At 43.1% G+C, this 14578-nt stretch overlaps 1 protein-coding gene across 4 annotated transcripts in view; it reads left to right on the forward strand.

The window, feature by feature from the left end:
- Positions 1–14578, forward strand: part of PPP1R42 (protein phosphatase 1 regulatory subunit 42) — a 55608-nt gene that overhangs the window by 25315 nt on the left and 15715 nt on the right. For all 4 annotated transcript variants that reach the window (XM_025188872.3, XM_025188870.3, XM_014577770.4 and 1 more), the window contains exons 6-8: positions 2290–2407; positions 5077–5208; positions 10435–10603. In XM_025188872.3, the coding sequence (XP_025044657.1) occupies positions 2290–2407; positions 5077–5208; positions 10435–10603 (419 nt within the window). The remainder of the gene's footprint in view (positions 1–2289; positions 2408–5076; positions 5209–10434; positions 10604–14578) is intronic.

The following is a 14578-nucleotide window of genomic DNA, read 5'->3' on the forward strand; positions in this document are numbered from 1 at the left end:
ACAATTGTCCTTTATTTTGTACATCAAGAAAAGGGGCTAGGGAAGGGTAAGTGGAAGGAGGTGAGGGAGGAATGGGGTACGAGCCCCCAATGGGGAGGACTGGGCTGACTCTGCGGGCTTCTGGGGGTGGAAGCTCTCCTGCAGCCCCCCAATTGCCCCCTCTCCCCAGATGGCAGCCTGCGGCAAGTGCAGCCGGGCTGATGGCCGAGTGGTGTGATGTGCCCAGTGTGGGCACTCCGGGCACTCCAAGCCAGGACTGGTTTTCAAGCAGGGCACCCCTGAGAACTGTCTGTCCGGGGTGGGGTTCGGGTCCCTTTAAGCGCAGCCCTCGGCTAGCCTGAGACAGCATCTCCACACTCTTAAGTCCTCCTCTGATGCCCTGCCGGCACTGCTTCCGGCCATCCTTAAGCCCGGTTCAGGGTCCACTTAATGTGGACATGCTAGTTCGAATTAGCAAAACGCTAATTCGAACTAGTTTTTAGTTCTATACGCGTTAGTTCGAATTAGCTTAGTTCGAATTAACTAATTCGAACTAAGTTAGTTCGAACTAACTCTGTAGTGTAGACATACCCTCTCTTACTTTAGGATCCCCTCTTAAATGCTGTATATAGTCTCATACTATATGGATCCATGTTCAGAGTAACATTGAAAGGAAATTCAGAAGGTAGGCTCTCTAAATAGAATAGAGCAAATTACTAAGCACTTACAAATAGCCTTCAAATCTTGTTAACTGTAATATATTGAAGTTAAAAGACAGAAGAAGTTTGATCTAGGTCGTATTGCCCTTATTTACTAGACAGAAACCCAGACGGCAGAAAGGTACATTTTAAAAGTTGGGCCAAAAATGTAACTGGCCACACACAGATATGTTGGGGAGTTACTGTATCTTGTCTAAATTATATTTTTCCAGCATGGTTTGCCAGATTTTAATTTTATTTTTAATCAATTTTTTCATGAAATTTCCACTGTCGTAGGAATTTCTGAAACTTGGACAGGTGGAATTATATTTTTCAATGACCCTTTATGATGCAAAAGACTATATATATTCTCCTTTTATGTGTGATCGAAAAACATATGTAAAGTTACTCACGTTACTGTCTTCTTAACTGGCTTTTCTTCAGTGTATGGCATTTAAAAGTTTAATGGCAAAGGCAGTTGTCTGCAAGTGGCATTATTATGTCCTAAAAACAGAAGATCTTGTGTTCATCTAACAAGTACTAACATTTGTGTTGCTTGGCATCAGAACCTTATTTTGTTGTCTTCCCAGTTAACCCAGTAGCAAGATCCATGTTCTCCTTCAAGAGAAGCATGATGAAGATAGACCAAATTTTATGCAAGTGCATCAAATACTGGTTTTCAGGCTTGAATTCTCAGCTACCAACATTGTCCTTAGCTTTCCTGTCATTACTGAAAATTGGTGTTCTGAGTTAGAAAATCTTAACTCCTCCACAAAATGCTTCTTCAGCAATCAGTTTTTCCTACATGAAAATAAAGTGAAGATGAAGTTTCTGCTCTGTTTGACTTTCCAAAGACACTGCAAAATCAACCAAATGAAACATCTGCCACCAGCCAGAACATTTGCAAAAATAGGTTCAGAGTGGAACCTGATTATGGAAATCTGATTAAGCAACATCAGCAGAGCCTGGACTGAGCATTTACCATTTTAAACATCTTACCGTTCTAGGATAATGAATTTGTTATTAGCACCACATATAGTACAAACAAAGTAAAACCATGAGACTGGTAATCCAATACCTTTACAGAAAGATTTGACCTATGGCTTGTTGCATTTCCCACTCTCTTCTTAACCCTGGTCCCCTTCTGTTACAGTACATGTGAACCTGTCCTATTTAGTATTGCTTCCTGACTTCTTTCCATAACAACATTCCTCTCATTTGGAAGTGACCCAGCTAGTTGAGGATTTTTATCATAGGAGCAAGTGCTAGACAATTGTCTTCGGATGTGAAATCCTGACTCTAGAGGGGAGTGTCAGAAATAAAGAATCAAAGCCAACAGATGATTGACATGCCAGCTTGCCATCACTCACTTTGTATTTGATTGTAAATGCTTCTGTCACTGTCTTCCTATTTCTAATATGTAAAACACTGTTCTGCATTCAAAAAGTATCATACAAAGTCCCAGTCCTACAAACACACACCAGCTTAAGTTTACACTCCTAAGTCCAAAAGAAGACTGTTTTCAGTGAACAACCAGTATTATTACTGAACTCTGCCATGTACAATCTAGAGATAAAGCAATGGTCTTTTTTTTCACTTCTGTTAATTGCAGGATTTGGAGTTTGTTTTGAACAAATGGACCAAGCTGTGCAGTATGGATCTTAAAGGGAATCCTGTTTGCCGTAAACCAAAATACAGGGACAGGCTGATTCTACAGTCAAAAACTCTAGGTAAAAAATATGATTAGAACACTTTCCACTTGAAAAGAATAGTTGGCACATTAGCTATCTTTGAATTACAGTGAAACTCCTATGAAACCAGGTAGTGGCCTCCACAATTAATCCCAGACGATTTATATAATTTTTAAAGCTGTTGTACAAGTTATATTATTTAAATTGATTAATAAGCTAAAAATCCTTGTCACTTATTATAGCTCAACTTATTTATTACCAAAATTACCGCTTACTATATAGGATTTATACCATAGTATATTCATACAATTGTGAATAAGGCTTTTCTGTGTTTGTGATCCCAAATTAAGTGATACTAATTTTTAAAGATTTCTTTCATTTTTCCCCATTGTAGCATTACTGCAGGGTAGAATTAAGGTAGTTTGGACATCTTAAATAAGCATTTTATATTCATGCTTCTTACATTGATGGAAGAGGTTTTTCTGTCAGTACAGTTAATTCACCTTCCAAGAATGGTAAGTCAGTGGAGAATTTTTCTATTGACCTAGCCATTTCTACATCAGAAGTTAGAGGTTGTCCTAACTGTGGCACTTGGTGCATAATGTTTTTTCACAGATCTGAACAAGAGTGTCATTTTGGGAGAGCAGGTGGGGCAGCAGCTATGCGTACCAGGCTTGCTTTTCTTCCCATTTCCCTGACTGTCAGGGAGAGAGTAGAAAGTACATGAATTACTCCTGTGCCCCTCTTTTCACCAGCCAGGAGTAAGAGGCATGCTTTCTAATATCAAATAGGTGGCTACAAGGGGTCAGTGGGACTACTTGATGAATAAGGCAGGCAGGTTTTGATTGCAAGTGTGTACTTTCTTATGCCCATATAAATGTATATGTCCTGCATAAATATATGCTGTCCTTTTAAACCCCTGAAACATCAGTATCACATCTTAATTTGGGTGTCGAACATCCTTAGTGCCAACCATAACAATAAGGGTATGTCTACACTACAGCGCTAATTCGAACTAACTTAGTTTGAAATAGTTAATTCGAACTAAGCTAATTCGAACTAACGCGTCTAGAACTAAATACTAGTTCGAATTAGCGTTTTGCTAATTCGAACTAGCATGTCCACATTAAGTGGACCCTGAACCGGGCTTAAGGATGGCCGGAAGCAGTGCCGGCAGGGCATCAGAGGAGGACTTAGAGCGTGGAGATGCTGTCTCAGGCTAGCCGAGGGCTGTGCTTAAAGGGTCCCGACCCCCACCCCCACCCCGGACAGACATTTCTCAGGGGTGCCCCGCTTGCAAAGCAGTCCTGGCTTGGATTGCCCGGACTACCCACACTGGGCACATCACACCACTCGGCCATCAGCCCGGCTGCACTTGCCGCAGGCTGCCATCTGGGGAGAGGGGGCAATTGGGGGGCTGCAGGAGAGCTTCCACCCCCAGAAGCCCGCAGAGTCAGCCCAGTCCTCCCCATTGGGGGCTCGTACCCCATTTCTCCCTCACCTCCTTCCACTTACCCTTCCCTAGCCCCTTTTCTTGATGTACAAAATAAAGGACAATTGTGTTCAAAAATGGAATCTGTCTTTATTGAACAAAACTGGGGGAGACTGGGAAAAGGAGGTGGGAGAGGGGAAGAGAGAGGCTGCGAGAGGGGAGGGCAACTACAATGATCAGGGGTTGGGAACAGGTCCCATATGAAGAGAGGCTAAAGAGACTGGGACTTCTCAGCTTAGAAAAGAGACGGAGGGGGGACAGGATAGAGGTCTCTAAAAGCAGGAGTGGGGTGGAGAGGGTGCATACAGAAAAGTTCTTCATTATTTCCCATAAAGAAGGACTAGAGGACACCAAAGGAAAGGAATGGGTAGCAGGCTTCTAACTAATAACAGAAAGTTGTTCTTCACAAAGCAAAGAGTCAACCTGTGGAACTCCTTGCTGCAGGAGGCTGTGAAGGCTAGAACTAGAACAGAGTTTAAAGGGAAGTCATGGAGGTTGGGTCCATGGAGTGGTATTAGCCAGGGGGTAGGAGTGGTGTCCCTGCCCAAGGTTTGTGGAAGGCTGGAGATGGATGGCACGAAACAAATGGCTTGGTCACTGTCTTCGAGCCGTGCCAGGTGCAGGGTCTGCTAGCTGGGTGCTGGCAGACTTGCACCTGGCACGGGCATCGTAGCCAGCCCGTGCCCCTTTAAGGGGTCCGGGGCCGGGAGGGGGGCAATAGAGTTTCCCTGGTGTTGGCCAGAGTGGCCACCAGGGAAACCTGGGGAGGGCTAGCCTCCCACTAGTTCGAATTAAGGGGCTACACACCCCTTAATTCGAACTAGCTAGTTCGAACTAGGCTTAATCCTCATAAAATGAGGATTACCTAGTTCGAACTAAGCGCTCCGCTAGTTCGAATTAAGTTCGAACTAGTGGAGCGCTAGTGTAGCGCCTATGAAAGTTAGTTCGAACTAACGTCTGTTAGTTCGAACTAACTCTGTAGTGTAGACATACCCTAATTGATTATCTCTTTCCCATGCATTTGAAAACTGCCATGTTGCACATGCAACTCATTTCTTTATGAATAATTTTCAAAATATAATCTATCGTTTGATCTCTTTTCTGACTAAAATGTAAGCATTTTTGGCAAAAGCAAACATATTAGCGAACATAAATGGTTTAAGCTTTTAGCTGACTAACTTTGTTACAAAAAGTATGTTTTTTCCTTTTTCCTCAGAATCCCTTGATGGGAAAGAAATAAAAGAAATGGAAAGACAATTCCTAATGAATTGGAAAGCATCCAAAGCCTCAAGGAAAAAAAGCAAGGAAGAAAGCATGACAAATGAACATGCAACTTATCCACATTTCTGTAAGCAAACTAATCAATTACTCCATTTACGGCATGCTCATTTACAACATTGTAATAGCCCTGAAATCTTATCTTACAGCAAAAGTGTTGTTAACAAACTTCAGGTAGGAGATTGGACCAAGATGGAAGGTTTAAATTTGATTAATAGATTCATAGATTTCAAGACGAGAGGGGACCTTTTTAATCCTCCAGTATGATCTTCTGTATAATGCAAGCCACTGAACTTCTCCAAAATAATTAATAAAGCATATTTTTCTTTAAAAAAATCCCACCATGATTTAAACAGTATCAGTGATGCAGAATCATCTGTGATCCTAGATAAGTTTTTCTAATAGTTAATTATTCTCACTCTTTAAAATCTATGCCTTATTTCCACTCTGAGTTTGTCTAACTTCAGCATTCAGCCATTGGACTGTGTTATGAGCTAGATTGAAGAGCCTACTATTAAATATTTGTTCCCCCCTCTAAGAATGTATAGACTGCAGCCAAGCCACTTCTTAACATTCTCTATGTAAAGGAAATAGATTGAACTCCTTGCATCTATCTGTTGCTGTGAGGCATGTTTTCTATTTCTTTAATAATTTTTGTAGCTTTTCTCTGAATCCCCTCCAATTTATCAACTTCCTTTAGAACTGTGGACACCAGAACTGGACACAATATTGCAACAGCAGTCACATCAGTGCCAAGTATAAATGTCAAATTTTGTCTCTGCTCCTACTTGAAATACCCATTTATGCATCCTAGGATTGCATTAGACCTTTTTGCCACAGCATCATACCGAAAGCTCATATTCAGCTGATTGTCTACCATGACCCCAGAATCTTTGGTCACTGCTTCCCAGGATAAAGCCCCTCATTGTGTGAGTATGACCTACATTTTTTGTTTCTAGATATAGGTATGTATATTTAGCCATATTAAAACACATTGCTTGGGAAGATTTTGCCAAGCAGTCCAGATGGCTCTGTATCAGTGACTGGTCCTCTTCATTATTACTGCTTCCCCAATTTTTGTGTCATCTTCAAACTTAAACTTAAATAGTGATTATTTTTTGTTTTCTTCCAGATCATTAATAAAATTAAATAGCATAGGGCAACCTATCCGTGTGAGACCGCACTAGAAACATATCCATTTATAGGTGATTCCCTGCTTATAGTTACATTTTTAACTCATCACCTTTTAATCTATTTAATAAGTACCATGTTAATTTTGTATCCTAATTTTTAAATAAATAGGTCATGCCACATCAAGTCAATTACCTTACAGAATTCTTAAGTTTATTACATCAACACTATTTCCTTTATCAACCAAACATACAATCGCTCATCACAAAAAGATATCCATTTAATTTGACAGGAACTTTTTTCCATATATTGATGTTGATAGTTATTAATTATATTATCCTCCTTTAATTCTCTGTTAATCAAGTCTGGAATCAGCTGCTCCATTATCTTGTTAAAATCAATATCAGACTGACAAGCCTGTAGTTCCTTGTGGCATTTCATTTACGTCTTTTAAATAGTGACACAGCATTAGCTTTCTTCTGGTACTTCCCTGTTAGTTTTAAGTCTTATTGAGAATCACCATTAATGGTCCAGTTAGTCCCTCAGTCAGCTCTTTTAAAACTCTTGGATGCAAATTATGCTGACTTTAAAATGCTTAGATTTTGTTGCTCCTCTTCAACGTCCCCTTGATATATTAGTGGAATGGAAAGTGTGTTATCATATGATTGCATCATCTGTTCCCCCCCAAGTACAAAATAGATAAATTTACTGAATGCTTCTGCCTTTTCTGTATTATATCCATACCATTTCCATCTAGTAATAGATCAAAATCATTGTCACAATTGATTTTTTTTGTTACTAATGCACTTAAACTCTTTCTTTTAGTCCTCAACTCTCCTGGCCATAGATTTCTTCTTATGTCCCTTTTCTTCCTTATCTATTTTCTACAATTCATAGCTTCTGATACATATTCCTTACTGTCAACTTCTGCTTTCTCCTGCTTTCTATAATATTTTTATAGCTGGCTTTATTCCCCTCCTAAACCGGATTGGTATTTTCAACTAATATGGGCTTCTTCTCCAACTGTGAGATTGTGGCTTTGAAGACATCTAGTAAAATGTTCTCAAGGCAATTAAAAAATATCATTCACATTTTTCTGATAAAATTCTTCCTCCCAGTTGATTTGTTTCCTAATTGTTTTTAGTTTTGTGAAATTGGCCCTTTTAAAGCACCAATGATGTATCACTGATCTGGACTTAATTCTGTTTTCACATTGTAGTCATTAATTTTTAGTTCTGTGACCAGTTTTTTCTTTATCTGTCAAGATGAGGTCTAAACTAAAGTTCCTCAGTGCTGGCTGCAACACTTTTTGAGTTAGGAAACTGTCATCTGTAATATTTTAGACATTCCAAGGGTGTTTTAGTATTGGCAGATACTAGGAGTATTGGTCAACAAATACTCCATCTTTTGCTTTATCTATGACGACACTGGTCTATTAGCTTTTAAGATCATTTTCTTCTGTGGTATCAGTGATGTGGAAATGGATAAAGCCATTTTTGACATAGAGTGTAATTCCATCTCCCTTATTGTCCACTCAGTTCTTCCTAAATAGGTTATGACCGTTAATTTTAACATTCCAGTCATAGGAAATATCCTACCCGGTTTCTGTAAGACAACTAGATCAAATTTGTGCTTATAAATGAAGATTGCACTTCCAGTTTTTGTTACCCAGTTTCCTAGCATTGGTGTATGAGCAATCAAATAATTTCTTCTCTTCGTGTCCTTTGGTTTCTTGATTTAATTTTATTCACATCTCGGTTTTGTGCAGAGTGCTCATATCCTCCCTCTTTCTTACTCTCCCTTTTTTAAAAAATTCATGTAATGCCCTCTTGGCAACTCTAACAAACCTGTCCTTGAGAAGACTGGACCTGCTTCTACTGTGGTGGAAGCCATCCAAATAATATAGCTTGCTATCCCTATAGAAAGTAGATCAATGTTTCACAAAGCCAAAACCTCCACCTCCACCACTTTCCTAGCCAGTGTTTCACTTTCAGAATCTTCTGTCTCATGCCTTCCTTTAGTCGTGGGACAGGAATGATCTCAGAGAAGATCACTTGGACATTGTTCATCAAAGGGATGTAAGTGACTAGCTAACTCTCTGGAGCGACACTTCAAAGGGGCTTTACAACGCGGAGCCGGGAATCAGCTGGGCACTCCAGCTGATCCTCAGTTCTGCTTGCGCTGCCCCTTTGAAGTGCCCCTTTGATGCTTTAAAGGAGCAGCGGATTAGGAGCCGGGGATCAGCTGGAGTCCCCAGCTGATCCCAGGCTCCTAATGCGCTGCCCGTTAGAAACGCCACCATTTCAAAGGGGAGACGTACGCGATTTATTGCATGATTAATTGCGATTAAATTTGTTAATAGTTTGACAGCCCTGGTCTATTCTATACTAACTCCACTCTCCCTGTCGATCTACTGTACGCAACTTCAGCTGTGCGAATAATGAGTAATTACATTCTGCCTACCTTCATTCTCGCTGCATTCTGAATTGGATACTGTTACTCAGTGTCATGTCATGTCCTAAACTGTTGGGCAAAGTTGCACTATGCTCTTAAGTAGATGCTATTTTTCATGCTAGTGGTGGCTACATTTCCGTGGAGGGCAAAGTAACAGTTCTGTTAGGCAAGCAAAAATGTTGTTACAGTAAACTTCCGATAATCCGGCACCTTTAGGACCCAGGGGGTGCCGGACAATCAGAAGGGGAGGCTATGAGGGGTCTGGCGTGGGTTGGGAGGGGATGCCACCCCAGACCCCTCATAGCCTCCCCTTACGATAGTCCGGCTCTGCCCAGGCGTCCCTGATTCAGCCGCTGCTGGTCAGTTTCAGCAGCAGCTGAATCGGGGATGCCTGCAATAGAGCAGCTGGGGTGCTGCCGGGTTGGTCCCGCAGTGCCGAGGGGCGGCGCTACGGCACCAACCCAGCAGCACTCCAGCTGCTCTTGGGGACGCCTGGGACAGAGCAGCTGGGATACTGCCCGGTTGGTCCCGTAGTGCTGCCCCTCGGGGCTGCGGGACCAACCTGGCAGCACCCCAGCTGCTCTTGGGGACACCTGGGGCAGAGCAGCTGGAGTGCTGCCGGGTTGGTCCCGCAGCGCCCGGCAGGACCCCAGCTGCTCTGCCCCAGGCATCCGGATTCAGCCTGCTGGTGAAACTGACGCTGCTGGTCAGTTTCAGCAGCAGCTGAATCCCGACACCTGGGGCAAAGCAGCTGGGGTGCTGCCAGGTTGGTCCCCTAGCGCCGCCCATCGGCGCTGTGGGACCAATCCGGCAGCACCCCAGCTGCTCTGCCCCAGAGGTCCCCAAGTCAGCCGCTGCTGAAACAGAGCAGCGGCTGATTCCAGGAAGCCCCAGGCAGAGCTGCTCTGCCCCGGGCTTCCTGGAATCAGCCGCTGATCTGTTTCAGCAGCGGCTGAATCGGGGACCCCTGGGGCAGAGCAGCTGGGGTCTTGCCGGGTTGGTCCCGCAGCGCCGTCCTTTGGCCCTGCGGGACCAACCCGGCAGCACTCCAGCTGCTCTGCCCCAGGCATCCCCAAGAGCAGCTGGGGTGCTGCCGGGTTGGTCCCGCAGCCCCGAGGGGCAGCGCTACGAGACCAACCCAGCAGCACCCCAGCTGCTCTGCTCCCGGCTTTCCCGATTCAGCTGCTGGTCAGTTTCAGCAGCAGCTGAATGGGGGAAGCCTGTCCGGCTGCCCCAGCGCTTCCGGGTTCCTGATGGTGCCGTACCATCAGGAGTCCCAGAGCATTGGATGCCGGACTAATGGAGTTTTACTGTAGTTCCTTTGATTGTTATTAATTCTAAAATATAGAAGATTAGATTTTGTGCTTGCACTAACAATTTTGCAACCTTTAGTATATACAATACTAATAAATATTGTTATTAGCAAAAGAGGTAAGTTTCCTGCGTTTTCCAAAAATATTGCGCTAATAGTCCTGTTAATTATTTTATCACATAACATGCATGTGTTTGTGGTATTTTTCATAGACAATGCTATCCATATGCTGTTTTCCATTTTCAGTTGTTATCAAGTTTGTCATAACTTTAAAGCTTGAGTTTATTATTTGTACATCACAAAAATATTAAAATTTGCAAGCCATATTATAACTAGCATAATGTAGGCATACTTCGACTTGAAATATTAAATTACTACTTAATTTTTTGTATCCTGCAGATGACTTTGGAACAGGCCATCCAATTGTTCCTGTTTATTGCAATCCTTCTGGAAAAGGAAAACCAAAATTTCTTATTTTATCTGATGTACAGAGGTCTCCACATAACAGAGGAAAATTTCTGCAAAGACCCCAGGAAGGAAGTAACATTAATGTTAGCAAAAAAATCAGGTAGGTTCCCTAAAGATCCTGGTTCTCACTGAAGTAGCTGGAACTAAGGGTATGTCTACATAGCAGGGCTGAAGTCGAATTAAGCTATATCAAATGCATAGCTAAGTCGAAATAGCTTAACTCTTCTTTTGGTGCTGTCTACACTTCAGGAAGTCAAAGGAAGACTTCCCTTCCTTTGACTTCCCTTACTGCTCATAAAATGAGGGTTACCAGAAGTTGTAGTAAGAAGTCCTCCAGCTCTCCATTATTTTGAAATAATGGTTTGCAGCGTAGACAAACTCTACGTCAGTTATTCTGAAATAACACTACTGTGTAGACATAGCCTAAGTGTGTCTGAGGGAAAAATTTAGCCTTACTCAGTTTGAATTATGTTATATTTGGTCACATGCTCTCTCTCTCTCTCTCTCTCCCCCCCCCCCTTTTTGGAAAGATATGATAGATTTTAACTATTGGCGGTAAACCCCAGTAAAAGTTCAAAGCAGAAATGAGTAATGGTGAGTGAAATGTCAGACATATTTTATTTGTAGGATGCTGTCTCTGCAAAAGTATCACAATATAGAGTTTAACTCTTTGAAACATATGTACTACTAACTATACCGCTAAATATGGATACGGTGCTATATAATTACATGGAGAGGTAGAAATAATAATTTTTAGTTCATCATTGTAGGTTACTCCTCGTAAACAGGTTTCATGATGTTATGCTACCATATATGTTGATGCTGCAAAAAAAATTTAAATAGTAAAATAAATTTGACTTTATCTCATAAGACCCAGTCTTATCATCTTTACTCACACATCCATTCCTTATTCATGTGAGCAGTCCTGCTGATTTCAGTGGAATTGTATAGAGGAATAATGCTTGCTCACACAAAAAAGCTTTTTCAGTTGGGGGTTAGAGTTTGTATTTCAGTACTGATATATTTTGTATCCAATATCATGATGTCTAGGCACTCTAAAGATTTTAAAACAAAAGTGTAAATATTCAATCGACAATAATGACTTAAATAAGCCATTTTACCAGTAGTCACCCCCATCTGCCAAAAACAGTTCCCTATTTATGCCGTATTATAGTTGACTATTACAAGCAACAAAGGTAGTATTTGGTAACATGTTCACTAAATATAGTGCTTCAATTCCAGATTTAAAACCAATGTAGATTTAACTAATACCACTTAAGAAATTGTATTTAGCAACATTTAATATTGTCCCATTCATTATCAACTACAATTTCCCATTCCATGAATAATTTTTCTATTGATTGGCTATTCCCACTAAAATTAGGTTTTCATATTTAAATGTGGTGAGGATCATTAGTGATTAAAGGGATATTACACGTCGTATAGTTTTAATTTTTGTCCTTTATAGGACAATAGGTATGTTCTAGTTTGACAGGAAAATTAAATTGCCACAAAATTGTTAAATAAGTAAAAACACTTAGCAGTGCAGTTTAAAAACAAGAAACCCATGAACAATTTACTTACAGTCTCACGCACAACAAAATCTATATAAAGATTATTCTCTAGTAGGTAGCTTTGAGTTGCCAAAGATCAGATTGTGGGGTTATATGAGTTTTGTGGAGCCATAGAATTATAGAATTCTGAAACACTGAAACACTTTGGATTCAAACTTTTTCTCTTGAGCTATGTTTAACTCACCCAGGCCCCAAATTTGCTGAAAAATTAATTCACAAGAACCTCTGCTACTATCACAGCATTTTGTTTTTGTATTGGGTAAACTTCAGGTCATTTTGTGTACATAGTTATAAGCAAATATTGATTGCCAGACTATTTCAGGCAGTGAGCCAAGAACATTGAGAGCAGTAGTGCCCCCACAAGATTCTGCTGAGAAGAGGCTCTCCCTGTTGTAGGGGGACTCTTCTGTGCAACACAAAGATCAAATTTCTTGTGTCAGTTGTCTACATTCTGTATTTCATCCAACAGAAAATTTCTCTTAGCTTGACTGTGGTTTTTGCAACCTCAAAATGTCCAACAATTTTAAAATTATGACATTTCAGAACCTTCTTTTTCAATGTATCTATCACGACCAGTTAATTCCTGTAACCATTACCTATTGTTTTTTCCCCATTTCCTATACAATATTCTATCTTCAAACTCAAAGCTTTCCTGCTGTGACCAGAAAACTTTTACTGTGGTCTGTGGAAATATTACTTGCCAGGGTTGTAAAATCCTGTGTAATTGATTAACTGGTTAAATGTGAAGATGCTTGAGCGGCATATGCCCATAGGCGTGCACACGGGGTGTGCCGGGTGTGCCCAGGCATACCCTAATGTCTGGGGCCAGCCAGCAGCTGCTGGAGGAAGAGGGGGATTTGTGATGGAGCACCACAGCCCCTCACTTTAAATTCCCCACAGCCATCTACTGGACACTGTGGGGCAGAGAGAGTGCATGTGGGGCGTCCTCAAACGCTGCGCAACAGGTGAGAGGGGAAACGCCGGGAACTTTAAAACCCAGCGGCCCAGCTCCAAAAGCAGCTGGGGCCCGACTACAGACGGTGGCCGGAGCCATTTTTGCAGCCCGGGCCCCACCCTACAGTACCGCGCAGTGCCCCGGGGGCGCCCCTGCCTGGACCTGCATCACCATGCAGCGCCCCGGGGGTGCCCCTCCCCGGTCCTGCAGCTTGGGCTGGATCTGACTCCAGTCCTGCAAGCTGTAAGGCAGAAGCTGAAGGTAAGGAAGGGGTGGGAGAGGAAGGGGCTTTTGCGGTGCGGGAGGGTGGAGGAGCAAGAAAGGGGAAGGGGTGGAAGGGGCTTGTATGGAGGGGGAGGGAAGAGGGGGAAGAAGGGGGACGGCACCAAAGGGACAGGGTAGAGGAGACACAAATGCTAGGGGGGAAGTGGAGACAATGAGGAAAAGGGCAGGAGGAGAGGTGTCAATGGGAAGGGGGACAGGATGATGCTGGAAGAGGAGAGGGTAAGGGCATTGGGGATTGGAGGGGGAGGTGCTGGAAGAAGGCTTGACAGAAGGGGTAGGCATGATGAAGGTGGGGTTGGAGCAAGTCGTGTGATGGCACTGGGGCATGAGGGGAATGAGGGCAGAGGGTGGTGAGGAGATGGGCATCAGGGAAAAAAGGACAAAGGGGGCAGGGGCAGTGAGGGAAGGGGGAGGTACCAGGAGGGTGCAGGGGTAAGGGAAGGTGTAGGTGCCAGCGGATTCTGGGGGTGAAGCAGAAGGGCAGACACCTGCAGGGGAGTCCCAGCACCAGAGGAGAGAGGCGAGAGAGGTGTTAGACGAGGGGATGAGGAGGGGTAGCTCACATGATCAGAGTGGGGCTACTGGAAGAGTGGGCACAGGGGGGAGAGAAGGGCTGGTGGAGGGGGGGCAGGTCTCAGAAAGGCTGAGGACAGTGAGAAGGGCAGGAGTCAGGACAGCAGAGGAGGGTGAGGAGTTGGGGGGCAGCAGGCACCAGGGGAGTTGATGGAGCAAGGGGAGAAGACATGACAGCGGAGGGGAAAGGTAGATATTTATTAATAACTTGGGTGCCACAATGGCACATCCAAACAAGCCACATGAATTCAGTACTGGTGCACAACACAAAATTCATTCTGCTTATGGGAGGAAACTCTTAGAGGGAACACTCCCCCCCCAGCCTCTCCACCCCTGCATTAATGTCACACACATTGGATTAATGCAATTGCAGGATAGTTGCATGGGGGGTTGGTGGGGGCCAAACTAATCGTTATTGGTAAGTGGATGGTGGGAAAAGTCCTTGGGGGGGGGTCAGAGGTCACATAACACTTTTTACTTTTGGTCATGTGCCCATCTTGCCCGGAGAGGGTTACCTCAAGGGGCATGGCTAATGGGGGTCAGGGGCATGGTTAACAGGAGTCAGGGGTGTGTCTAATGGGGGGGGTCAAAGTACATTTAAAAAAAATTATTTGGGTGCACATCCTAATTAAATGTGCTGCGCACGCCTATGCTTGTGCCTGAGATGCGCTAATCCCACCATGGATAG

This window comes from Pelodiscus sinensis, chromosome 2 (assembly GCF_052426305.1).
Source record: "Pelodiscus sinensis isolate ZL-2025 chromosome 2, ASM5242630v1, whole genome shotgun sequence".
Taxonomy (NCBI): Eukaryota; Metazoa; Chordata; order Testudines; family Trionychidae; genus Pelodiscus; species Pelodiscus sinensis.